At 41.8% G+C, this 27,177-nt stretch overlaps 1 protein-coding gene across 2 annotated transcripts; it reads right to left on the bottom strand.

Annotated features, from left to right (window-relative positions):
- Positions 1 to 35: 35 nt before the first annotated feature.
- On the bottom strand, positions 36 to 26,203 carry LOC113162933 (SLIT-ROBO Rho GTPase-activating protein 1-like). 2 transcript variants are annotated; one of them, XM_026361196.1, is made up of 23 exons: positions 26,017 to 26,203; positions 17,287 to 17,482; positions 17,096 to 17,150; positions 16,895 to 17,002; positions 14,596 to 14,658; positions 13,812 to 14,009; positions 13,387 to 13,515; positions 12,870 to 13,091; positions 12,569 to 12,670; positions 10,181 to 10,378; positions 9,455 to 9,539; positions 9,318 to 9,345; positions 9,158 to 9,191; positions 8,632 to 8,692; positions 8,475 to 8,552; positions 8,249 to 8,383; positions 6,698 to 6,803; positions 5,891 to 6,115; positions 4,488 to 4,567; positions 3,961 to 4,161; positions 3,370 to 3,511; positions 2,544 to 2,877; positions 36 to 2,311 (listed from the first exon to the last, which is right to left on the bottom strand). In XM_026361196.1, the coding sequence occupies exons 1-23, from the start codon at positions 26,081 to 26,083 to the stop codon at positions 1,841 to 1,843; spliced, it is 3,318 nt and encodes a 1,105-aa protein (XP_026216981.1). In that variant the 5' UTR covers positions 26,084 to 26,203; the 3' UTR covers positions 36 to 1,840. The 2 variants fall into 2 exon arrangements, with proteins under 2 accessions (XP_026216981.1, XP_026216983.1); XM_026361198.1 differs by having other exon boundaries at positions 3,379 to 3,511.
- Positions 26,204 to 27,177: the final 974 nt, after the last annotated feature.

The following is a 27,177-nucleotide window of genomic DNA, read 5'->3' as shown; positions in this document are numbered from 1 at the left end:
ATGTAATGAAAGCTTCAATCAGTTAATGACTTGAATGCTAATTTATTCAGGTTTATTTATAATATAAATACAACACATGAATACAATCCATTTGGCTATATGAGCTCATCTTTAGGAAGCTCAGTTTTCAAATACAGCAACACTAACAGACAAAAACCATTTCCGTTATTATCAAACACATTCAAAGAAACCTCCCTTTGAATTAAAATGCACCAACATGTTATGATGCTACATGCCAAGTACACGATCCTATACATCAAAGTGCAATGTCACAATGAGTTAATGCTAGAATTCATAATTTAGTCATCTACTAAACACTTTATGATTATTTCATTCAGAGTGCTGCTGCTCTTCGTTCAGGACATGCGTGAGTGGATTCACAACTCCCCCAAAAACGACAAGGATTTAAAAAAAAGGCACTTTCACATACACACACACACTCAACTCACACACACACACACACACACACAGATGTGCATCCATCGTCTATCTCATCACGTCATTTCTCATTTTAATCACCACACGCACATCAGTTGGCCACATCCAGCCTGGTTGGTGGCCACATTCAGTGTGCTGTTCAAGTGTTTGTTTTGTTTTTTTTTTGTTTTTTTTTGGGCGTTTACACACAGAGCCCCACCCTGTTAGCTTATTGTGAATTTAAGATTAACTAGTGACTTCATTGTAACAAGCAGGTAAACCGTTATTCTGACACACACACACACACACACAGAAAATGGCATGCTTTTGCACTCGCACCGCTTTCCCAACTTGCACTTGCATGTTCTGGCACTCAAGGCAGACATGAATTATCTATTATCTATCACTATTCTAGTGCTTCTGCACTTACAAGGGAGCAGAACAAGGGTAGGCAAGCAGGACACAGGACACACACTCTTCTTGCGCACGCACAAACAAGAACAAAATCATACACACACCCCCATCCCAGAAAAACTTCTGCCCAAGCTCCCTCCACCACTCAACCATCACACCCTGTTTAAAACTCCGGTCTGGGCATGGGTTTCCCCTCTGAAAACACAAGAAGGCTGTTAAAAAGTTTAGTGAGTCGCCGCAGCAGCTCACGGAACATTCAATAGATGGCTGAACAGTCGTTAAATACTGGAAACATTCATTAAATAGCTGGACGTTGGTTAAATAATGTGAGTTTGGTGTCACTGACGACCTCAAGAGGCGTTTCGTGGTTTGAGGTTTAAGTGAGCTTAGCAGCTGAACCAAGTGAAAAATAAAAAAATAAAGTCACATAGACGTTGTTGAACCAGTGATGCCTTCACTCTGCCGTGTCCTCTTCCTTTTACCTTTCCAGATACAGCAGCCAATTGTAATAGTTTGTAAGAAAACAGCAGCCTTTTAGCGATAGGCTCTTCAGCTAGCGTGGGCCTATCTTCATGACAGCACAGCCAACATTCACGTCACTGAAACTACATTTTACTGGAGCTGAACTACACCCCCCACGTCTCTCTGACTGTGATCTCGTGTACAGGACAGGATGCTTCTTCTATGCTCGTACCTGTATCCCTTTATCAGCAGTTCTTTTAGCTAACCTTTGATAAATGCTTCAATACATGGAGAAAGTAAACTCCTACACACCAAGAGAGTACACACCAACCTGACAACACATAAATATCATGGCATATCATATCATATCATAGGTCATGTCATATATTATTATAGTATTTTATTACTACATTAAAACCCTTTTTGTCTTTCCTACCGTTTCTACCCTCATATTAATTATAAACATTAAGCAGTACCCTGATCTCCTCTTCTGGCCCATTTTTGGCCTGGGTAGGCCTGATTTGGCCTTTTATTGGCCTGGTTTGGCTCACATGGTGCAGGATTTGTCCAGCGGTGAGGGCAGAGGTGGGGTGCTGCTCTTGGGCGGGACCATAGGTTTCGGCCTCAGGGCAGGGGGCCGCAGTGGAGCCCCAATCCGGACAGCAGCCACAGCCTTGAAGGAGCCCAGGGAGTCAGGGGAAGGGTTGGCCGGTCTGGGAGGTCCTGGCGGAGGTCCGGGGAGAGGGTTGATAGGGCTGAGAGGACTGAGAGGACTGAGAGGGCTTGGGGTGCCTGGGGTGCCAGGAGTTCCAGGAGTCCCGGGGGTGCCAGGTGTTCCAGGTGTTCCTGGAGTGCTGGGGGTGCTGTGGGGGCTGGGAGACTCGGAGGAGCAGGTGGTGACAGGGCCGTTCTTCACCTGCTCCAGAGTGTCCAACACCACGTCAGGAGCCGGCCGGCAGCCCTGACGCTCCAGCTGCCTCAACTCACCCAGGGCCACAGTCACCGTCTCTTCGATGTCCTGCAGGCAGAGAGAGGAGGATTAAAGAGGAGGGGAGGAAATATTTCATGCAGCGTCACTGCTGCAGCATACAAACATGTCTGCCCTGTAAGATATAGAACTGAATTGTCTAAGTGCTAATATATAAAAAAAGAAAGCACTGCTAATGACAATTTTCAAATGAGAAACAGAAGCAATTAGCTGCTATTTAATTACGTCTATTTACTTATTTGTATACAAGTGGGTTGTGTACCTGTGCCAGCGTGTCAGGGTCCAGCCCTCTGGATCGATGGGAGTCACTGAAACCATGCTGCCCACTGCTCGAGCGCCGGATGGGCGTGTCCTCTGCCCTTCGCAGCGAATCATGTCGACTTACTGTCATGGTCACGGCGGCGGTGGAGCGTCGGCGGCGCTCTGGGCTGTCAAGTGGTGGGGTCAAGCCCTGACCCCGTCCAAGCAGGAGTTCTCTGGGACTAAAGTGACCTGTCACCGGTGGAGAGCTTCTCTCCATCAGCCCCCCGTTACCGTTGTCGTTAGAGCGGCCAAGGGGGCGGCGGAATAAACCGTCAGTTCGCTTCCTCCTGTGACTGTCATCATAAAAAATAGACGGTGTTAATATCAATAATAAAGCTAATTAATGACTCTGGACTGAAGGATGAAAGATGAAGCACAGCATATCTGCTGTACTGTATTTTAACAAACTAATGATTATAACTGTTATTATGTGAAAGAATGATAGATGCATGTAATTTATTTCTTCTTATCCCACATTCATCTATTACAAGTACAGTCAGCTCCATAAAGATTTGGACATTGGATGATTTTTCAATCTTTCAAAGATTAGCTCCCTACCGTCTGATTGCCAACTAAGATTCTTCACAGACACGTATTGTCAGCAGTGACTATGAACATAAAAGTAAAAGGTGTCTGGTGCTTGCAGATGGGGAAGCAGGTCACATGGGAAAGAACTGTGATAACAGCATTATGAAATTTTTCGAAGTGAGGGAACAAGCTAGAAAATTGCTTTAACATTCACAGCAGCTAAAATAATCTTCTTGTGATATTAGAAAGTGTCTTACATGACAGACCTGTTATAGGTCTCTGGTGGTCTGATGTCAGTGGGGGAGCTCAGCTCACTCCTGGACCTCTTATCGTCAGTGCTGCTGCTTCCTCCATCGCTGTCCGCCTTTTGACTGAGCGTATCGGACATGGCGTCAGCCCTGAAGACACAGACACTCAATCAGCGCAAATCACTCTGGAAACAAGAGAGCTGAACTAAGACAACACACCAATCATCAATTAATTGATCAATAGCAGGTGGTTAGCAACTCCCTCAGCCCAATGAGTCCGCTAATCAACAAAGTGTGCAATCCAGCGAGCAACAAATCCTCTTGAATCCAACAGAGCAGCTTCTCAGTGCATCAAATAGCACTTATGTCGAAAATAACTAAGCTTGGTCTGTTTTCACGTGTTGCATAAACCAAATTATGCATTAATAGTCTTTGATTCACTGTAATACACACATGTTTGACATCAGTCTTTATAGTTAACTGTCGGATCAACTGATAATATAAATACTCTTCAGATGCAGCCTTAATATCAGAACATTTATAGTGAAATGAAAAAAAACTGCAAGATAAAAGAGAAATTAAAGACTGAAAGTAAAAATCATTTTAAGCTGTGCACTTGCCTGTCCTTCACCACGATGTACTGGTGAGGAACCAGGCCATGGTTGCCGTTGTGCCGCCCCTCCCACCAGTCATGTGACGCTCTCTGGAAGAGCTGCAGGGAAGCTCCCTTCTTGAAGGAGAGCTCGCGGCCTGACCGGCCCACATAGTCGAACCTCGCCACCGCCTCCACAGCCTCACCCTCTGCCAGTGAGACAGACAGAGAAAAGAGGAGGAGGGGAAGATGGAGATAAGACACGTGAAAATAGAGGTGAACTTGAACTTGTCAGTCAGCTGTCTCTGAGGGTTTATTCCTCTCACAGCTCCACGAGTTAGAAAAGACATTCTCTGTTCATTCAGATAGAGAGAAAAGAGAGGAGGAATGATGGTTTGGGTGTGGAGAAGGGATTGAGAGAGGGTAGTGGCAGGGGGTATCTCCATGGCTGCTGTTGCCGTAGCAACCGCTCTCCACCAGGAGACAGCGGGATGGGAGTGTGGGCGATTGTGTGAAGGTCAGGGGTCAGGCGTACCCTCATCGCTGGTCTGGGTCTCGGTGCCGGCGTCAGGCTCAGCCTCCTCCAACGCTCCCGGCTCGCTGAACGGACTCTCGCTGCAGCAAGAAGAGAAGAGCAGAGCGTCCGTTCATTCAACATGGGAACAAAGGAAGGAGGATGCATTCAGAGGAGACAAGGCTGCAAATCATATAGTAAGTGGACATGTGTGCAACAATACAGCTACTGCAGAATGTCAAGAGGTTAGTTATGATCGGAAAAGACGAACCTGTACAGTGCACACTTTATCAGAGTGAAGGAGGGAGGGTTCTCTGCTCCAGATTAGTTTGATACCATTACTACTGTAATAGTAATAGTGTCTGCTGAAATTATACATCAGAAAAACATGGACAACTCAAACACAGGCCGTGTCCAAAGTCCCTCCTCCCCCACTCTAAGTGTAATGTTGCCATGGATTCAGTGAGTTACGCTGTGGGCTACAACTTGAGACCCATTATTCTTGGCCTGTTTTGTTTACACGTTTGGCAAATTGTCACCAATGAGCTATTAGCTTATTGTGAATGAGCTTTCAGAGAAACATGATGCTTCTCCAGTTATAAGGAGCTTTGTTTTTCTACTATTTACAAGAGAATTTATGGACCTGTACTCACCACCGACATCAGAGATAATGATATCCTTGGGAAGTGTTAAGTCATACTCAATGAAATCACTGTTTTTACAGAGAAAGCTGCTAGATTTCTGCACTAAAGACCACCAAACCAAATGGATTAAAATGAGGAAATGAATTTAATCCATTGTGTTTTATGATGTTTCCTGAGACATTTGTTATTGTGACATTTTTATGATATGTTTTTACACAGCTGATTGCAAAGGCACCACTGGGCAAATTCATTATTTTGATGACTTTCACAATAAAATTAAGTAAATACAACCTACAGACATTAACTATTAGTGGCTTTTTCTATTTCTGAAGTTTATAAAATTATAAAGTTACAGCACATTAACATAGAAAAGCACATTTTTAATGTCTGTGGGCTGCATGTAACTGGCCTGGCTGTGTGCACATAACTGTACATGCTGTATCAATATAGCGATCCTGTGTGTTGAGGCTCCATTTTGATCCTTAACGTTGACATCAATGTGTATTTAATACCTGTGTGTTCAGTTAAATTACCAAGGAGAGTGGAAATTTAATTTCCCCCATTTTCCTTCACTTGGAGCTGAATTTACTTTACTTGAATTAGAATTTACAGAATAAAAAAATCAGGGTTCAGAAGGTTAATCTTAGTGGAAAGAGGGAAACGGGTTACACAGGAGATCAGTAATAACATTGGGATTTTATAATTAGATGAACATAATTAGTGACCAATGAAAAACTGAATATGAATAAAAGGTTTTACATGCTCATCAGTGAGTCTCACCAGTACTGGTCTCCAGTCATACACTTCTCGTAAACCGGCCCCGGCAGCTCCTTGGTGTCTGGAAAGATGTTGTCGTGGTGCAGTATGACCGTTTTGATGACCTCATTCACATGCGCCTGACAAGCCACCTGGTCAAGCGTGTCCGGCGTGGGCAGGAGGGTGGGGCCGAATACGATGGCCAGGTTCCCAGCATCCATCATGTTCTCATCGCTGTACTGGGAAAGGCTGCGGGAGAGGGAGACAGTACGAGTTTTACAAATTTACCTTACACTCTCATTAATTGATCTCTGGAGATTTCCTTGTGTAATTTGAGATTGGCAATCGAACTGCTGCTCAGTCTCTGTTATTGTTTCTTTGGGATGTTGCCAGAAGCTTTCACACAACCTGGATATTAAATATGGTAAGATGGAAGTAAAAATATTTTCACTCTCATTGATCCTGGTTTAATAACACTGAGAGCTATGAATGTTCTTGTTAGCCCTGCTAATAAATGCAACAATACATTCAGCTGATCACACCTGCACATCACACTCAGCTCCCCTTCTGCTCACACCTCCTGCCTCTCCATTCCTCGCTGCTCTCTCATTCTATATTTATTTGAGAGGCTGCAGAGATGAAATGAGCTCTGTTTTATCATCTCTACATGCACTTCTGTGTGCTCTTCTATCCCCCTTCACTACAAGAGAGGTTTATGGCCTCTCCTACCTATGCTCAGCTTTAAAGCAATGTGGGATCTCTGGAAAATTGAGTGAAACGGGTGATTATCATTAGCTGAGAGGGCCTGGTTTTGTATGAGTGGATACTCACTGGTTGAGGAAGGCAAACAGGTAACGCATCACCACCAGCGTCGCCCTCGGGACACCCAGCAGGATCTTACGGATGCACTGTGCTCTTTCATACAGGTTTTCGATTCCTGCGGCAGGAAACACACAGAACAGTCACCGTGAGTTGTCGAGGCATCACAAGGTGTCCGTAACACAATGATACATCCTAAAAGACACCAGCCGGCGCTACAGAAACAGAGGCAGTCGGCTCCATATCTCTGCTGAGGAGGGGATGAGTTTCGGGAAACATAAAGACACCAATGAGAAACAAAGACAAAGAAACTGAGAGGGAATGTGAATGTGTGTGGGCTGAATAGACAGAGATTCAGTCTGTGCTACATGGCAGCAGCTCATGTGCAGATGGAAGCGGCACAAATGTTCCAGGTCACACATACAGCAAGGCTCAGTAAGGTGTTAGAGCAAGAGATACAGTCGATATTAGCAACTGAAATCTCTCAGGCCACCAGACAACTTGGACCATTTCTCTGTATGATTAATAATAATTAAAGACATGGCTGGGTGTGGTCAGTCACTACCAGTACTGTCACTGACTAATACTGGTTTTTTCTAGACCAATTTCAATTGAAATATTTCAGAAAGGGCAGATATTCATTATATAAATACATAACATGTGTATTGTATGTTATTTTTTCATATTTGGACAAGTAAACTGCAATTTGCACTGATCCTGATACACAGTATGACTGGTAAGCTGACTGATACACTGGCCGTGTGATTTATTTATTCCAGGCAAACTGGCACAATTTAAAGTATGCTGAATTAGCTGGCAGCAGTTTCTGTCTGCAATGAATCCATGAACGAACAAACAACTATCACTGTATTAGTGAGATCCTGAAAAGAACAACAACTTAAAAACATAATTCTCAGGGACGTTCTCCAGCATCTTTAGGCTGTGACTTCCAAGCAGATTTATGGACGTGTATTTGTGGCGGACATCAGAGAAAATAGAGGGTACTTAGTGATTTAATCTGTAAACATGATCTGACTGAGTTATGGCTATAGAAGGACCTTTTACCACAAAACACAGAGTTGGAGTCACAGCCAATGCTGCTACAACTGCAACCAAATCAGTGGTCAAACTATAACATCTAACATGTTTTTAGAAGCCCTTTAGAAGTCCTTTCACATCTTCACGTCTCTTTGTAATTGCTTAAGCGCAATCAGTCAAGTGCAAACATAATAAACATCAGTTCACAATATCAGAAATCACAAACATCCATCCGTCCATTTTCAACGGACACGTTAAGCCATTGGCAGGAGGTTTAGTTTGGTGGTATTTTTCTGGACCATTGCAGTAAAGCAGCAGTTAAGCCTGAAGACAAAGCTTTCAATTTACCAGACGATCTAAGCTCCAGCCCTCACTTAGTCTTGGTCATGAGCTTTGGGTCGTGAACAAGGGAACTGGAATGAGTTTAGTCTGTAGGATTGCTGTGCTCACTCTTGGAGAAAAGCTTAAGGAGTAAAGAACACGTCCATTCTTTAACACTGCCTGTAAACAGAGCGTGGTACTCACGAACACAGGAGATGAGGTCGTTAAACCTGTCCTTAGGAAACAGTGGGTTCTCCAAACCCCTGAAGTAAAGCTTCAATACTCCGGCGACAGAGTTGATGTCATGGTTGCTCTCCTCATCAATCAGTGGGTCATTACCTGGACGAGAGACATGAGTCAAACACATCCACACCCATCAGAAGCTGTAAACTCTGTGACTTTATCGCAGCCTTTCAGTTTCTTATCTCACCTCGCTCAAAGGAGTTCTTGATGTCGTTGACCTCCACCTGCGATCCCGACACCCGGAATATGCCTTGATGCTGAAGACCTGTTGTGAACAGCAGCACATGTGTCCTATCAGTAACAGCCGAGCCAAATAAACCTGAATGATGACAAATGAAACTCACCGTGTAGGTTGATGTAGCGGATGCAGCTCTCCACAAGCAAGGGTATGGCTTTGGTTGAATCCTATGAACAGAGACATTCAGAGTCATTTCAATTAGGGTCATTTACTGTCAGCACTTTGATCATTGATTGCAGCACTTATTGACTCCAGGTTCTGTTTTTTAATCATACTTTTTAAAATAAGGACAATCAACTAATCAATTAATAAACGTATCTTTGCAGACTTATTGTTCCTACATTTATCAGAGGATCGGGCAGTGTCTCATATGTAGTCGACGGACGATCCCAGAGCAAAATAAGTCTGATAATCTATCATTACAGCTCATTAAGATTTTATTAAGCATTTATTACCCTGCTCAGGGCGGGGTAATAAATGATTCATTTCTATAATCTTGAGTTTTTTCTCATCTGAATCTCAATGGCAGGACAGTATGAAAATCCTGCTAGCAGAGATTTTAATGTCTGACTCTAACTGAATTATAACCACAAAGACAAACAACCTGAAGCAGGACAGAAGTAAAACTCTACCTGGTGCTTGCTATGGGAGTTTTTCCGCCCACGACTGTAATGAGAAGAAAGAGGAGAGTCTCAGTTTCATAGAGCTTAAACTGATGTAGTGGGATGGGAAGTAACACTTATTATTACTTGAAGAGAAGATAGTTACTGTGATAGTAAAATAACACCTTACCTTGTAGTCAGCAGTTCAGATTTATACCCTGTAAGAAAAAAACAAGACATTCAAAGCTCTTATAAAAAGCTATTATCTTCTTGTATGTATCATTAATTTAAAAACAGAAGTAAAGTAGGAGTCTGTGGTTTTCTTACCCTCTGCTAAAGCTTTCTTCAGTATGTCATGTTTGGCCTGAAGTTTGGAAATTAGATTACTCCCCTCCAGATACTCGCGGAATTTCTGAGGATTACAAAATTTTTTATATATATAGTGCAGGTTTACTTGTGGTTCCTAGAGTTTCCAAATGTAGATTTGGAGGCAGAGCCTTTTGCTATCAAGCTCCTCTCCTGTGGAACCAGCTTCCAGTTCAGGTTCTGGAGGCAGACACCAGTTGTTGGGTTTTCTATATAATTCTGTACACAGTTATATTTTGTAAGGTCTTAAATACTGTAAAGTGCCCTGAGATGACTTCAGATGTGATTAGACTATACAAAATAAATAAAAAATTGAATAGAAGTTTAGTTAACTGTGCCTCCTGCTGTACAATCCACTGTCAGCTGTCATGTAATAGAAACCAGACACACATCTTAATTAACACTAGCAAAGCCTAATACATTTTTCTCAATTGCTTAATATAACATTAATTAGGATATACATTCACTGTAAAATTATTCTGTTATGTATTTGTTTTCCTGACTGGATGCTGTCCCAGCCAGATAATTCACACTCAATCCTTACTAGCTCCCTTCTGATCACCCTTTTATCTAATAATACTAAGTCAGTGTCCAAAAAACCTAAAAGCCAATCAAGAACACACACTACGTCTGTAATTCTTTACATATTTCATGCACTACGTGTGAACATTTCTGCTGTTCTCTCACAGTAAAGTAGAAGAGCTCTGTCTCCTGCTGGTTGGCGCGTCTCTTGGCCAGACTCGGTTTGTTCAAGTAGCCGTCCGACACGCTGGACTTGACTGATTCGGACGACGGGCTGTGGGTGAAGCTCTGGGAGACGTCATAATCCTCCAACACTGTCGTGTCCTGCAGGCTGGTTAGAGTCGCGCCCCAGGTCTTCTTCACCTGGAGGAAAAGGACTGTGTTCAGTCTTCAGATCACTGTCTCTGATTTTGGGGTGAAGAGTCTGTTAAAACATCTAAGTCAACAAAAAGTATGTGAACCCTTTGGTATGAGATGCTTTTCCTACATTAATTGTTCATAAAATGTGCTCTGATGTCCATGTTCAAGTACAGACAAACACATTTCGCCAAAGCTATAACACACAAACAATTATGACCCTTCATGTCTTTATTGAACACACCTATTAAACAGTCACAGTGTTGGTGAAAAATAAGTACATCTATGCAGTGCCCTTTTACACATGTCCTGCCAGGAAAACCATGCTCCATGCAAACATGAACAATGATTTGCTTGTGGCACACTCACCAACAGACATATTAACCAGTGCCATTCCTTTATTCCTTTAAGCCTTCACGCTTCTGTTTTTATCTGAATGAGCATTGTGCTTTGGACTCATCTTGGCCGGGGGCCCACTACTAGGGAGAGTAGCCACAGTATTAACTGTCTGTATTTATATACATCTGTCAGCTTTCTGAAAATAAGCAATTCTTTGTCATAAATCTTCTGGGAACTCCTTTTTTGCAAAGCATGGTTCACAAACTAAAAGTTAAGTAACTCAAAAGCAGCCTTTAAAGGCTTGAAGTCCCTGAAGATGCTTTGTGTCTCATTTCAAAGAATCAGGTACAATAACCTGGACAAGGAGCATCTCCACAGACACGTAGCTCTAACCCACACCTTCAATCTTGTTTTGTTGACTAAACTTCAGGTTGGCTGACTCCTCACTCCAATTAGCTTTTGTTAATGTTATAAATTCTTCCAGAGTCTAATGTGTACGTGTAAACATTCAATATAACCAAGAACAATACACAGATTTGTGCGTTGTTATTTAAATTGGATTGCTTGTTTGGGCTCAGAATTTTACTGTAAAATAACAAAAGCATCGGTATATCCAGAGAGAGCATGACGGCACGTGAGTCAAGTATTACTGTTAGATAAATATGGGCATAAAGCTGCATGTGAATGTATTTTTTCACCCTAAAGCAAGACTGAACTCATAATTTGTGCTCTACTAATCCTGTGTGCAAGAATGACTTTGTAGGCTGAACACTTTAATAATTACTGCACACGGGTTCATGGATCATGAGTTGTGAATTATGAATTAATAATTGGGTGGAGTTTCATTTTCCTAAATGTCTGATGAAGTGTGTGCACTCCAGCACAAATGCTGCTTAGGTATGCTACATATGCAAAGTGTGTTTGTATTTACAGCTAGGATAATGGGTTTAAAAGTGTTTTTATTTGTATATGATAATCAGGGTGTGTTTGTGTCTGTGTGTGTGGGTATTTGTAAGATGCTGAGACATGCAGATGCAGCTCATTAATCCAGACTCCTTCAGCATGTTTATGCCCTTCAGGGTGAGTTAACAGCTGCCCTCTGTGCACACAACACTCACAATCTGCTCCACAACAACAGAGACGGTGCCACTGACTGCTGCACCAAGTCGCTTTCAGAGGGCACAAATTTATTTTTAGAAGCTACATCTGCTACATTATCACCCGATTAAAACGGCCCAAATTATAATAACTTTATCATATTGTGTCTGAACTGTCTGTTCTCATCAGGTATTTGTACACAGGATCAAGAGAGAAGGGAACTTTCTGTACCTGAGTGCTGTATAATTAACAGCAGGAGATGGCAATAGAAAGGCACATACAAGGGATTTAAGAGAATCTGTGGTATTCAGCAATGTTCTCGGTACAAATAATATTCACTAGTGGTCCAGATCTGTCAATGTGACAGAAGGAACAAAAGCTAACTGTTAAATGCTAAACTAAATCACCACGGCTGCCAATTTACTGAGGTAAGTTTAGTATTTTTACTGGCATATTTCATCACAAAGCTTCTACATTTCAGTAGTTCAGTAGGAAAACTCTCACCCTGACCACCTCATCCGTTAGTCTTCTTCTAATATGACCACTGTGTCTGTTAAATTTGTTTTGCTTGCTGATTTCTGACAAACATTATTGATATCCCTTCATCTGAAACAAGTAATTTACAACACATTTCTTTGAATTTTACCCACTATTATCTTCCCCCTCCATTAATATATTTATCTATTGTTTTTTTTTTTTATCATTCATGTAAATGTGCTTCATACATTTCTGACTGTCGTGACTATTTGTGTGTCTAACCTCTTCGTTCTCTATCTTCAGAGACGCCAAGCGGGTCTGGAGCTGTGTGAGACGCAGAGTGAGCTCTGCCTGGACCTGTGGCTGGGAGGCAATCTGGGTCATCTGACAGAACAAGACAATCAGAAACAAAACTTGTTTAATTGTATGTGATTATATCAATCAGCTGCGTATTTTAATTGATCTTCAGAAGCCACAGAATTTCTATTACGGCCATGTTTACTTTTAATTAATTTCATATAATGGAAATGTAAACTCAGCAAAGTAGATCAAGAGGTTCCGGTTGGCAAGAAAATGTACTGACTGTGTCGCCCATGTGGGCCTGGAAACTGAAGCGCTGTGGAGGGCAGAAGGCAGTGGGGTAGAGGCCCAGCAGACGCTGCCTGTCACGGGCTGGGTCCAGACCCTCCACGGCCCCCTCCAGCACCTCTAGACCAGCCCTCCTGGAGGCTTCAAGGCTCAATTCGGCAGATAGGTAGGTCCTTAGAGCCCGGCTCAGACTGGAGTGGTACCCTAGGTCACAGCACTGAGACAGAGAGAGAAAGAAAATTTCACAGTACTGGACATAACATCTATCAGGAACTGCCGTGTTTCTATTTGGGCTTGTTTAAGGGTAAGAGAGGTGGTCAAAGTGATGCACCCATCATGCCTAGTGCTTATCGTACAAACATGTGGGGAAAGGTTTTAGCTGTGATTGACTTTTTTGGCAGTGTAAATTGTAGCATGATAAATCAAAGAATACAAATGGATTAACAAATGCTACTACTGGTATTGTCGTCTACTTCATGCTAACTCCATAGTGATGACAAATGCATACTCACGTCTATGATATCGGGCAGATCATGGATGTAGTATTTAAACACAGAGGCATTTGTGGCCTCCAGAGTGAGCAGATATTCATTCCTGGCTTTAAGAGTCTTCAGTTTGTTTTCTGAGTACTTTGCCTTCCTCTGATGAAGAAAAAAACATGAGATTGGTCATCAGTCCATTTGTTCTGTATGCACCTTTCTGGCTTCAAAAAGAGGATGAGTTAAACTAAAGGAGGTCAGTAAAGTTTCCATCACCCCAGTAATTTTAACCAACTAACAATGAATAATAAACAATGATAAACAGTTGATATAGGGTATTAACAGCTGACTTGGTGATTTGTTCTGGGTAAAGTTAACCTAGAACCACGTAGATGCTATGATTTTAAGTTTGCAAAGGAACGTGTGGATGTAATTAAATGATGTAATTAATGCCATACCTTCTCTCTCATCTTCTCCATCTTGCGGGCAGCATTACGTCTCTGGTGGCGTTCTTCTATTCGCAGGCCAAACACGGGCTCTACCCCTCCACTGTTCCCCGACACACCCTTCACGCGGCCTTCCTGACGCTCCGCCTCCCGCAGCTTGACTTCTGCATTGATCGTCTCCGCATTGTACATGTGATATGTCTTCATCACCTAGGTAACAGCAGCCCATAATAACACAGCCTCTGAATGACACAGACCACAAAAAACTTGAGAGATGACATTACACTTAAACCAGCACTGGCTGTTTTCAGTCCTCAAGGTTATCAGGCCCCTTCTAATCTGATTTCATGTTCAGATAAAGCTTTTAAGGCCCACACTCCGACTTAAAAGAAACCATGACATTTGACAGTCAATAATCTGAAAAAGTTCGCTTTCAAGGCTCTTTGTGGAGCTCAAAAATAATGTCAGATGAAAAGCAGAAGAAATGTAAGGCAGCATGGATATCTGCACTGCAACACTGACGCATTCTGAGTTTTCAAAATATACCTCTGCTCTGACTCTGCCTTGTTCCAGGTCCAATGTGAGGTTACAGTTTGAACGCTGTACAAAAACAAAAAAAACTTTCTTTTTACTTCAAACTCTTAGCTGGTGCTTTACAGGGTGTCTCCAGATATCAGAGCAAACTGTAGTTTTCCTTTAATACCATTGGGATTTTGAGTCATTTTTAATACATGTAACCTGCTGCAATCTTACATTTAGTCTCACAAAATCTACTTTTGCAGCTTTTTCCACTTACGGTGTAAAGCTCATTCAGAAGCTTCATGAGGTCTTCCTGAAGCTGAAGGATGATCTCCTTACTCTAACAGTGTGACAGAAAGTAGAAAGACACAAATCAGGTCAAGAAAAACATCATCAACACAATATATCACCAGTGGGGGAAAGTAAATTATGTATTTGTGCAATTTACTGTATAGTACTTCCTTTTTCTGCCATTTAAAATTTCTTACTTCAGCTTCTACTCAATGTTTTACATAAACAATGTGACAAAATGTAATACACTGATTTGAGACCGACAGAGTTTTACAATCTGATAAAGTGTTAAATTATAATATATCATCCATATGAGCTGTATCATATGTAAAAGAATGAGCACCTTTACATGATATTAAGGCACTGTTTCATTGTCATTTTGAGCAGCGTTTGTGTAACATCTGTTTTTCCTCTCTACCAGCTCCTAATGTACATCCTATCCTGTCTTTATCCAGCTAGTGTCCAATCTGATGTTTGGTACTGAGCAGGTAGTGTTCAGTGACTTTTTAGCTGGAATGACTCTACAGACGACAGAGCGGTGAGAGGGCAACAAAACAAGCAAGGGTCTGGACAATTACAGTAAACAATGAGCTGAAACTCACTATAAATCTCAATAATGGTGAAAGAAGCTGCAGACTGAGGTGATAAAACTCCTCTTTCACATTGTCATTGCATACATTGTTATTGCAAAGCTACTGATTGTGTCCACATTCAGAGAAGAATGTGATTACAGCTTCCACCACTCTAGTGCAGTGTAAATAAATACTGGCGATCCATCAGGCGGGCTGAACAGCATGAAATAAATAAATGGATTTGACCACACACAAACAGATGAAATCATAAATGAAACTAGCTATGTTCTGCTGCCTACACCCAGACTGAATTTCTGTCTCATACATTAAACAGTCAACCAGTTTGGGGAAGGAGTTATGTGGCAGTGCCGCATTAATATTACATTATGCCAAATGACTGTGGAATCCCAGGATGGATGAATCCCGTTCCCATAGCGCCTGCTGAGAAAATATCAGCTGAGCTTGTCACCATGGCCACAGGGCTGTGAGCGTTGTCATGGCCACTCAGCCGTCTGTCTCCTCCCAGTATCGCTCTTCAGAGCAAAATTTCTGAGAGGACGCAGGGACGTGATGGAGGTTCTTACTGTTTATAGCTGCTGGCAGCCGCTGCACTTTAGTTAGCATGAATAAAAGACGAGCCGGAAGAGAGATTAATAATGAACATGCTGAGCTAAAGTTGGAGGCGGTTAGGAGCGTGCAAGTGTGTGTGTGTTTAATTTGCTAAACTCTGAGGCAGCACAGCAGAGCTCAGGGGAATACTGACTTTACTTTTCATTAGAATCAACTCTTCTACTTAAAGAACCTAGAATTGTGAATAGCAGGAGAACTCTAAGTGGTGGAAAGTAACAGAGGACACTAACTCAAGAACTGTTCAACGCTAATGTATTTTTTCTATTTTCTTTCTTTTAAGTGGCTGTTATGTGTGTTTTTATGACATTTATGTATCAAGTGCTAATGAAAAGTGATGATGAACTCTGTTTTACTTGGATAAGAAATATCCATTATGAACATTTTTTTCATGTAGGACAAATAAGAACTATCGCAACATATAAAAACTAAACTAATGTGAAATACAGACAAGTGGGCATGAATTAACTGTTCGTTATTCAACGACCTGCTTGCATTTGTGTGATAACAAATTGGAGCTCCTGAAAAGCAGAACACTTTCCTCCACCACCTAAAGTATCAGCACCACTTTTGTGTCACTATCAATTGGAATAAGGAAGTTCTAGCATTAATGTTGGCAGTGAACTGATGATGATTGATGTCATCTCATGCTAAAGCCTCTATTTTAACCAAAATGTGAGTGAATCCAGCCTGTGAATCACTGGCTGCTCTGCAGAGCCGAGGGATGTGGGGGCTGCGTGTAAGCAAATAAACATCCTCTTCAACTAACCTTGAAATAGACAAGAGCAAGACCTATAACCAGAGTGACTGCACACAACGAAGATGGCAATAGCCATTTTCAAATCAAAAGATTTGAAAATGAAAAAATCAAATGCAAGAAGTACAAAACAGCTGGATATAAAAAACTGAAGAGATCCAAACATCCCCACATTTACCTCTTCTGCTCGGATGAAGGTCTTTAATTTAACCAACGAGGTGCATTCAATAATATAATTAAACAATAATAATACAAAATAAATAGCTGTGTGCCTTTATGATGATCAAGGAACCAATAATAGTTTTGGGGAACATTAAATATCAGCTCACCCTCTTTAGCAGGCGGGCAGAGTCTTCACTGATGTGTGTGAGGCGAGTGATGACGTTGTTCAGGTAGAGGTCGCTGAGTGTGGCGTGATCCTTACTCTCCCTCCTTACCTGGAAAAGACAAACTGGACAGGTTGGAGGGATATTCCTCAAGTTTTTATATTTATTATTTTAAAAGGGTCCAACACAAACCGTGGAACTGACCTGGTTTAGCAGCAGGTACCAGCAGTTCACTGGAGAGAGCAGGTTTTGATCCTTTCTGGAAAAGAGAGAGAAAAGTCTTTTAAACAGTTAGAACCCTTTGCATCTTAGCCTCTCAGATTCCTACTGGTCTGTGAACAAAGTTACGCTATTGCATATGATACACATCAACTCTCTCTCTCTCAGAATCCTACTTGTATTGCTGATGGTCTTTCGTGCTGCGTGTTTTGGCCATGAATCTCTCTGCAAGCTTCTCCAGGTTTCTGGAATACTCTGTTTCAATCTCTGCCTTCTTCCGGAAGAAGTCCTGCAGGTCCTGGAGCAGCTGGACCCGCATCTCTGTCTGCTGCTCCAGACAGCGCTGCTGCTCCACCAACTGGGCCCGCACATCTACACACACACAATCACAAAGAAATGGTGAATGTCATTATAAATTAGTCACTTTGCAAAATGACTGTAATATTTTTGGACGCAGCATCGTGTTTATTGTTCCGTCATCGTTCAGTCTCATTATAAATGACCTACATCCACAGGTGGCAGTCCATCTGTCATTACTTTTATATAGTTCATTTATTTTGTGCTGTCATGTGGCGGTGCAGTGACCAGTGGTTTGCCCATTCTGCATCTTCTTGATCTTTTCTTTGACCACCTGTATCGTATTCTGGTAAGAAGCACAGAAGACATGGTGCACAGATGGGAGGAGATGTGCAAATAGGTAGGAGGTTAATCATAATGAGGCAGTGAAAAGTACTTTGGTTTACAATGTGCCTTTAAGACTGGAGCTTCAGAAACGATATCTCATGACCTTGTCCTGTATGTTTCTGGTGCATCACAAAGTCGCTTTGCTACTACTTAGGTAATTCTATCAAAAAGAGCAAAGGAAATATTCATATGATAAATTTTATTCTCTCCAGATGTTGATGTACATAAACATATTCAGTGCAACTGCTTCTCTTTATTGAAGCCCTGCAGCCACCAGAGTGCTTCAGCGTCTCATCACACACAACAGTCCACCTCATTTACATCCACTAAACCAGGTACAAGGCTGAAGTTGTCCCAACAATACTACATGTACTGTAGTCAGTTAAGACCGAGTGTTCTGTCAGGAATGATGGATTAAAGTGGCTCATTAATCAGTCTCATCTGCGCCTTTCTTTTTTGCATAAGTGGCATTTGACGTTTTGACATTTTGACCTGGCACTATTTGCAAATTTCTGATGCTGCAGATTAACAGAGTCGCTCCAAACCAACCAGACATTATTTCTAGAAAAAGCCTTTCTTCCTTTTGAGCTGTTGTCCTCAGTATTCATTTGTCACCAGTGAATCACTAAACAATTCTATACCACCTCATTTTTACAGGTCATAAAACCTAATGTTGTACCTGATGATAATGATAGATAAAAGGATAAGAGATCATCAAGAAAGCCGGATTCATCTTCTGGAGAACATGAATGCCTTATGTATGTTATCAGAGCTGCCGTGTGTCTGTATGGGTGCACAAGAGGCGTTGAGGTACAGCACAGTGTTTTAAAAGTGCTCAGAGCTCAGGAAAAAGCCACTAAGGTGCATCAAATGCAAGAAAACCAATCATGAGGCATAAAAATATTGCTCGTATCTATGTAGACAGCAGGATTGATTAAAATAGGCTGAGAAATACCTTCTGTGTAGAAGTAGCCTTTTCAATTTTCAAAGCAACCAATCAAATAATTGAGGGATCATGGTTTTAATAAAAGTTGTGGACCAACAGCAGGATGGAAATTGCTATTCACAGAGCAAGTCCAATCAAATTAGTTAAAAAAGCGTGACATTTTCACATGGCTAGAAGTCCAAAATCAAAATATAGTCAGTTTCTAGTAACATGAAACAGAACAAATGTCTATATATTTAAGAAGTTCACATTAAATATTTAGCCTTTTTGCTAATTAAATGATAAGAAATTGATTAATTGCTGGATTTGTTTAATTTCCTGTCAATCCATTAATTATATTAATCACCTATTTTCCTTCTCCCTTCAATCTCATTCTTTAACCTCTTATAATTAATGAGGGAGGTTTTTCTCACAGGAATCACCTTGAATAAAATCCTCTGACCGCATTAGAAACCTCCCATACCTGTAAACACACTGCACATGCGCAACAATCACACGCACACACGCAGTGCTACAGTCAGCATGGCAGTGCCTGGCTGCACGCTTCACTGGTTGTGCTGTTTCAGAGCTGGATCCATCTGCAGCAGGAGGAAAGAGGGGAGAGAAGCTCCAGAATACACAATGATAACCCCACCTCTGTCTCTCTCACAAACACACACAGACAGACACACACCAATCCCTGGGGGACCCTATCCACTCCACTACCTGTTGTCTTGGTAACCACGCGCTGTGTGTGAACCATGTGATGAAGAAAGTGAAGACAAGAGCTCGGATCTGCCGCATCCACACACACGTCTGTACATCCGTCTTTGTGAGGACCCTCGTTGACATAATGCGTTCCCCTAACCTTAACCCCAAACCCATTCTAACCTTAACCTTTACAACTACGACTGTTGTTACTGTAATATGCTCATTATGTTCCAAATTAGTCGTTCAGACTATAAAACACCACAATGCCTTTTGATTATTTCAGTATTGCCCTAGCGTCGATGTGTATTTTACCACTTATGTAAATACACATGATAAACCTCTGTCTGACCAAATAATTAAATTTCAAATGGTCTAATGGCTGTGAACTGTCACAGTATATAACCATATAACCATATAGTTATATAGTGTACGATCTGTCACTCTAAAAATACACAACGCAAAACAAAAGCAATCGAACAATCCTCATATCATAATCAATAAATGAAAGATATGGTTTCATGAACCATGCAGGCCGTTCCATCTGAACATATTCTGTTTATTACCGTGTACACAACAACAAAATACTTCAAATCTTCACATTTACAGATCTGAAAGCATAAAAAATTATTTGGGCATTTTTATAATGAAATTTCTAATTATCCAATACATTTGCTAATTAACTTTCTATTCAATTAATCCACTAATTATTGGAGCAATAGGAGACCCTGGGACAGCCCTGTCCTAATATCTGGCCAAAGTGTCCTCACTTCCAAAGACAAGACAAGTTAGACACACAGAGTTTCCTGGTCATGCTTCATAGCTCTCTATAGAAAACTGCTATGGCCTTTGGTCTCCGCATGTCTATGAAACTGCGCTTTGTGTGTGTGAATCGATTGTTTTGCTGTTAGCTTACCAAGTTAAAATGGCTGCCATTTTATGTTGCTCTCATTCACTGTCCATGAGTTAAGCTGCAACAGTTTCATACTAATAAACGTCTGCTTTGCTGCTCTGTGTCCCTACTGGCTGTAACAAGGCAGATAAAATACTTGATCCGATTGGCTGATTGTCCACATGGGACATCTCAGATATGATTTGAGGTCTCCCAACGATCAGTGGTTTAATCGCTCCTTCCAAATTGGTGTTGGGCTGCAAGTAACCATAGCAACACAACTGATGCTTTATGGTTGAAGGAATAATTCAGCATTGTGTGTTGGTTTGTTGTTGTTTTACAGAGATTTAAGTTCAATTCTGATTCTCTTGGGTCATTTTAACGTTAACTCCTCAGCTCAGTGACTTTAAGGTCTAAGGTCATTTGTTTTTCATTTGGTGAGAGATAGATAAACTTCCAAGACACGGAGGTCGACTTGTAAGATGGTTTTTGTGCAGGATAACAGATCAGTCTGGTTGGAGTGAGGTTACTGCCACTTCTCCTGGACAGACAAGTCTCCACTTCAAATCCACTTTGCATTTCCCAGTTGAAGGCTTGACACACAATAAAGGTTACATTGATGGTAGAGCACTCGCCCACGAACAGCAGGATCAGTGGTTCGACTCCCAGTTCGCCCTGGGCACCTCTTTAACCAGAATATGAAACTTTGTAGTAGAATATGTGTAGCAGTTGAACAAAAAAAATCCTCAAGGGAACAAACTAAATATATTATTATTGTTATCACAAATTTTATTTGTAATGTGTTTCCATGTTGTAGAAAACAACTATCTGCTGCAGCTCTGTGTAGAAGAGTTTTTGCTTTACTCTCCCCACGGGGATTTCGAACACAACATCATAGGATATGTAAATGCTATCTTTACTGCCTACAAATTTATTTGAGCTATTGCCTCTTTGCTCCAGGGGAAGAGACAAAATCATTTGTTGAGTTAAAATCCTCAGTGGCGAACACACTTTTTTTAAAGTGAACTGTACAGTGGCAAAGAATTTTGATATTTCATGTCTTTATTGAGAACATCCATTAAAACCTCATAGTGATAGTGGAAAAAGTATGTGAACCTTTGGAATTAATAACTCCTTCACATACTTTAAAAATGATCTAGTGCTGTGTGTTCTTTCCAAATAGTTCAATATAGTTTCATCAGTCCACAGAACATTTTGCCAATATTCACATACTTTTTCCACTTGCTCTGTAAAGTTTTTTATGGCTCAAAAAGACATGAAAGATCTGAATTTATTTGGTGTTATTGTTTTAGGCACATTGTATTTGTTAATACTCTTGACTTAGATCAGATCACATTTTATGAATGAATGCAGTTCACATACTTTTTCTTGCCACTGTATGTCTATCTGTGTTAGATGACTCTTAAGAAAAGAAGTAGGATGTAAGCAGATTCATAGAGATGGCAAGATTATGTGAATGAAACTCCTCGACTTGGATCACAGTCAATTGCAAGTGAAAGAAGGACTTCCACCGCGCTTCACCTTTTGATGTCTGAAATGCTTCTTAGAAACCTCATCCCGTGTCCTCGTAACACCCCCAACGAGAAGCCTCTTTGATCACAGGAGCTACAGTCAGCACAGTACAATATGGCAAAATACTGACATGGGAAAACTATGCAGGCAATTTACGGGGGAATTTTTCTTGTGAAACAGCCTGATTGATTTTATCAGAAAGCTCCTCTGAGCTCTTTTTTTCCACCCTTTGTCTGAAGGGGTGGAGCACTCAGGTCATGCTCTATCAAAAGTCAAATGAAACCAGTAAAGAGGATGAGGATTGTGCATGTTCATCCATTTGAATGTTTACTGTTAAAGCAGCAATCTGTAATTTTTTCTTAAATATCAGTCCCTTCTCTTGCTTTTTTATCACATTACATCTTTTAGATTTGCCACCATCAAAGCTGCCTTAAATTTGAATCAGCTACATCTTTACTATCTGGATGAAGTTCAAAATCTGGCTTTTGGAGCATTACCAACATCCTGCAGGAAGTTAAAAATGACTGAAGCATACAGTATTTTTAGGAGTTAGTGTAAGACAGCCAAGGCAGAAATAACCTGTACCACCTGCATGGCTGTCATCACTATTCATAAATATTTTCATTTAAAACTACAGTTTGATCAGATCAGATCACATCTCACTGTGACTGGGAGCAGAACCTTATAGTGCATCTCACTCAGGAGATCTCAGAATAAGGGCTGATAGCTTTTTTTTTTTTTTTACTGTAGCTAAAGGCAGAATCAAATCCTAATCTCATTAAGCTGGTTTCATCATTTGCAAGTAACTAACGTCATAAATAACTAAAATGCAAAATACTCCACTTAGGTTTGTTATTGCTTGTTAAATGCATTAATTATGCTACATTAATAATGTTAATATTCACAACAGCAGCAGATCTAAAATGTTAATTGCTATAGAAGGTTGTGATGCACTGAAGTAATAGCAGGATACCTAGTTATTCACAAAATCCTCTTGATTCAAATGTATGATCTTAGTGAACTCAAATAAGTTGAATTTAATTCAGCATAAAAAGTTTGATTGCAACTGTCCAGTACACTCTGGTCACTGAAGGTCAAGGAGTTACATGTGATATGTCTGTTCTCTCACATCACTCTTTGGCAAAGTATAGTCAGCAGCTTAGAGAAAGCACATTACCCAAAAAACTAATGTGTCAGTGGAGCTGTTATACAATTAATATTAATTAGCCATTAGCGCCTTTCATGTAATCCCTGACCGACTCAATGATGTTGAGACCGGGGACCTGCAGTGCCTTGTTCTTCTCGTCTCTGGAGATACAGGACTGTGAAAAAGTTTGATGAGCTTTAGTCGTTTAGATTCCAATCCATCATCCAATCACATCAGGGAGACAGTCTGGGATTACATGACGAGACAGAACACAGAGACAGACACTGACGCAACCTAAATCCATAAAAAAATGTCTAGCTGACATGTGGAGCTGATGTTTTGCTGCTAATCTTAACTGTCATAATCTTTACGTAGCTCTATATGTGCAAAGTGCTGTGGCAAATTAATGTCACTATGAATAAATCGCCATTTTGACTTAATAATGACAGTAAGTTATACAAAATTACTCACATTCAAATGGCTTTTTTTGTCAAACCAACAATCCAAGGTAATTATTTCAGTTAACTAAAGCATCACATCCTCACATTAAAAAAAAAAGCTCCAAACAGCAAATGAGACAGCTTTCATTTTAAAAAAATGACCATAAACATATAACAATCGACTAATCTTTGCAGCTCTATATGCGTGTAAGTGTGTGTGAGGGATGTCACAGGAACAGGAAGCTGGCCGTTACTATGGCGACTGGGTCCAAGGACACGAGGGCAGATTAGTGCTGGATCATCATTAAAAAACACACGCACACATATAGACACACGTACTGATCTGGGCCTTTGAGTCGGCCCTCCAGAACATTTACTCAGTGAAGAGTCACTTCATTATCTTGTCCCCGTCACTTATTCCCCCCTGTCCCCCCCACCCTGTCTGTCTGTCTGTCCTGCAGGTATGCAGATGTGAGGTCACTAATCACCTGCATGCACACGCAGGCAAAAAACAAAAGCTGCAGCCGCCGCCTCAGCATGCAGCAGGAAACACTTCATCTCTGCCTCGTGTCTGTCTCTCCTCTCCCACTGCAGTGCTCTTTTTCTTTTCCCGTTTTCATTAGCATTTTCTCATTAAGACAACCCGCATCTTATTGAAGCATAGGAGGTATCATATGTTGGCAAGGTGACAGTCCGACACGGGAAGCAGTGCACGTTCAATGCATTTTCAAACAGAGCATTATCAAGCACACAAAATATGTATTGTCAGCACTGTTAATAATCTCTCCCCTACCTTTCCACCAAGCTCACCTCAGCGAGTAGACCCCACCTCCTCAAGAGAGAGCGGCGGCCACCTCCTGTGTATACATTACACACCACCTCCTGCATCGACCAATCAGGAGCCAGAGCAGGGAGGCAGACTTGGAAAGCACATAGTTACAACAGCCGATCTATACGTTTGGCTCTCGGCAGGAGGCGACAGGGATGCAGAGACAGCCGGCCAGTCCGGGCAGCAGAGGAGGAGTAGTGGGGGCTTTATCTGAATGGTCATTACAATTTCAGGGCATCCCTGAGTGTACTTTGGCATGGCGCCAGAGCAGGGGCCACATGCACACATACTCACAAACACAAACACAAGCAAACAGGACACATACTCCTCACTTGGGGGCTGTAAATGTTCTCTACTACTCTCCATCAAAGTGAATCACTCTAAGTCTGTGTCAATCCATATTCAGATAAGGATAACGTATGGTAGGCTGCACTGATAGGCAGAGCACAGCAGGGTACAGAAGAATGAGGAAAGGAAAGAAGCAGGGAAAAAGGAAAGAAGGAGCCAAAAGGGAGAAAAATTGTGAAGATTATTTCTGAATTAAGCCACTTGAATTTAGAAAAAGAAAAAAGGTAACCTGTCGTAGAGTAAACACACATTTCCTCCTCCTCATACTCAGAGGAGACGGTGTAGATTTAGGTGAACAACTGAGAGAATTTCCGTTTAGGAAGAGAAAGTGATGGCAATGATGTGGGCGTAGGTGACAAGTGAATCTGGAAGAACAAGTGTGAGGAGCCATGTGGAGAGGGAAGAGCGAGCCAAAGACTGAATAACGGGAAAAACGCTGAATAAATCTTGTCAGATAAATCCTGAGGTTGAACAAAGAAGAGGTTGTGCCCCGGCTGTCTCCAATGGCATTTGCAGGTGTCCGAATAAGGTGTCGCACTGGTAAAGGTCGGACATTTTGAACTGTGCCAACTGAGCCACTACGTTAGGTAAAGAGGTGCACAACAAAATCATGCAGCACCCCTCTGGTTCAAAAAATGAAAATGAGGGTGTCAGATGAGAGTTGTAGTTTTTATAATAAGGTTAGTGGACTTGTCCATCACCTGCCACAATGACACACAGGGATGATGGTAACCATGGTGCCAGAAGGAGGAGGAAGAGGAGGAGCAGGTGAAGGGGTTGTCCCATGGTCATGGCTGCCACCATGTCAGGACTGAGTTTGTCATTATCACCGTTTAACCATATCACCAGTTTATCATTGTGCCATCAGGTAATCTATGGAGACCACACACTCGCACTGCTGCAGTCACAGCCTCAGAGGAATACCAATAGATAGAGGACACACATGCCTCAGGTTTGAGTGTAAAACCTGTTAAAATACACACACACACACACACACACACGCAAGATCACACACACACACACACACACACAAGATCACACACACACACGAGATCAAGGGCCTCTGCAGAATAGATGCCCCACCAGTGCATACCCAGACATACATAATAAGCCATCCTCCTCCTCTTCCACCCCCTAAGGCGCCATGCAGTACTCAGGATGAACCCAGAAATCCTGACGTCTCATGGTGAGGTGTCAGCTCCCATACACACCCTGCCTGCTCAGGGCTGGATTTAAAGCATGGGCATGAGTGGTGTACATGCTGGCAGACAGGTGTGTGTATGTGTGTGTGTGTGACTGAGAGCGTGCAAAGGTGATAAAAGGTGGGTGTGACTATAAAAACTGGCTGCAGAGCTGCAAGTGACATTAACATTCACAAATTCCCATTAAAATGAGCTTACCTTTGACTTGGCTCTCATATTCTGCGAGAATTTCTTTGTCCTTCTTGCTTTTGTTTGAGTTTGACATGTCGCCACGGTGGAGGTGACTGATCCGCAGGTAGGTAGAAAAAAAGAGAAGAAGCAAAAATCCCGTTTTATTTCCCTCCGTGTGCACCGCCCGAGGCTTCACCCGCAAACATGCCCGTTAGATCCATCCAGTGCCGCAACAACACAGCCAGTAGTGGCCCCTCACAGCCACGCTGAGGAGCAGGAGGAGGAGCAGGAGCAGGGGGAGACGCGCGTGAAAAATCACGCACACTCACAGAGAAATGACCCACTCGTGACCGCCGCTGCTGCTGCTGCTGCTGCTGCCAGGACCCGCAAATGCCATCCTGCTGATAAAAGGAAAACACTGCAATTAAAGAAAAGCTGCAAAATGTGCCTCTTCCCCCGCACGCCTAACGTGCACTCACACCCGCGCACATGCACGCACATGCACCGATCTGCAGGGAGGCAGGACCGAGCACACGCCCACTAGGTAGAAATGCAACACACACACACACCACGCTGAGACTGGGTGTTTGATGCTATCTTCACCCTGTCGTAACCTTTCACACATGCAGCTCACTGCACACGCAGACAGACCGAGCAGCCTCCGTGCGTGAGGATCATACCAATAACGGTGCACGAAACGCCGGTGAGGAAATGGGTGTGTCCGCGCTGGAGGCTGGATTAGAGGCGTGACGGACAGCTGAGGTGGCCAGTGAGTCACAGAGCGTGCTGTAAATTAATGAATGTAAAGGATGTGAGGGAGCTCCAGAAAAAACTGAAAGCAGGACTAAAAAAATAAATAAAATAAAAAAACACAGAACATACACAAATAAACCATCGAATAATCATAATAAATAATATTATTAATAATAAAATAATATCTAGAAATATATCAGAAAATGTAATTACTGTACCCATCATCGTCATTGTGTTCATTCTAATTAATTTAAACTATGGAATTAAAAAAAATGAAAGTCATTTGAACTATTTCCCTTTTAAATTCAGCATGTTAAAACTATTCCTTACACATTAAATTTGAAATCTATCATTTATCAACTAGCTACCTTTAGATATTTAATGCTAATATTTAGCAATAACTCAGAGCTCAACCATCCATTATTTTATTTTACC

This window comes from Anabas testudineus, chromosome 23, assembly GCF_900324465.2.
Source record: "Anabas testudineus chromosome 23, fAnaTes1.2, whole genome shotgun sequence".
Lineage (NCBI taxonomy): Eukaryota > Metazoa > Chordata > Actinopteri > Anabantiformes > Anabantidae > Anabas > Anabas testudineus.
Note: the sequence above shows the minus strand (reverse complement) of the source record. Positions and strands in the feature narration are given on the sequence as shown.

Bases quoted from the DNA above. Each gene is read 5' to 3' on its own strand.
- LOC113162933 (XM_026361196.1), bottom strand. From the start codon at position 26,083: ATGTCAAACTCAAACAAAAGCAAGAAGGACAAAGAAATTCTCGCAGAA. The intron at 12,671-12,869 runs GTCAGTACATTT...TTGTTCTGTCAG, and splicing joins AGGCCCACATGGGCGACACA to ATGACCCAGATTGCCTCCCA. The intron at 4,568-5,890 runs GTGAGACTCACT...TTCTTGCTGCAG, and splicing joins ATGACTGGAGACCAGTACTG to CGAGAGTCCGTTCAGCGAGC.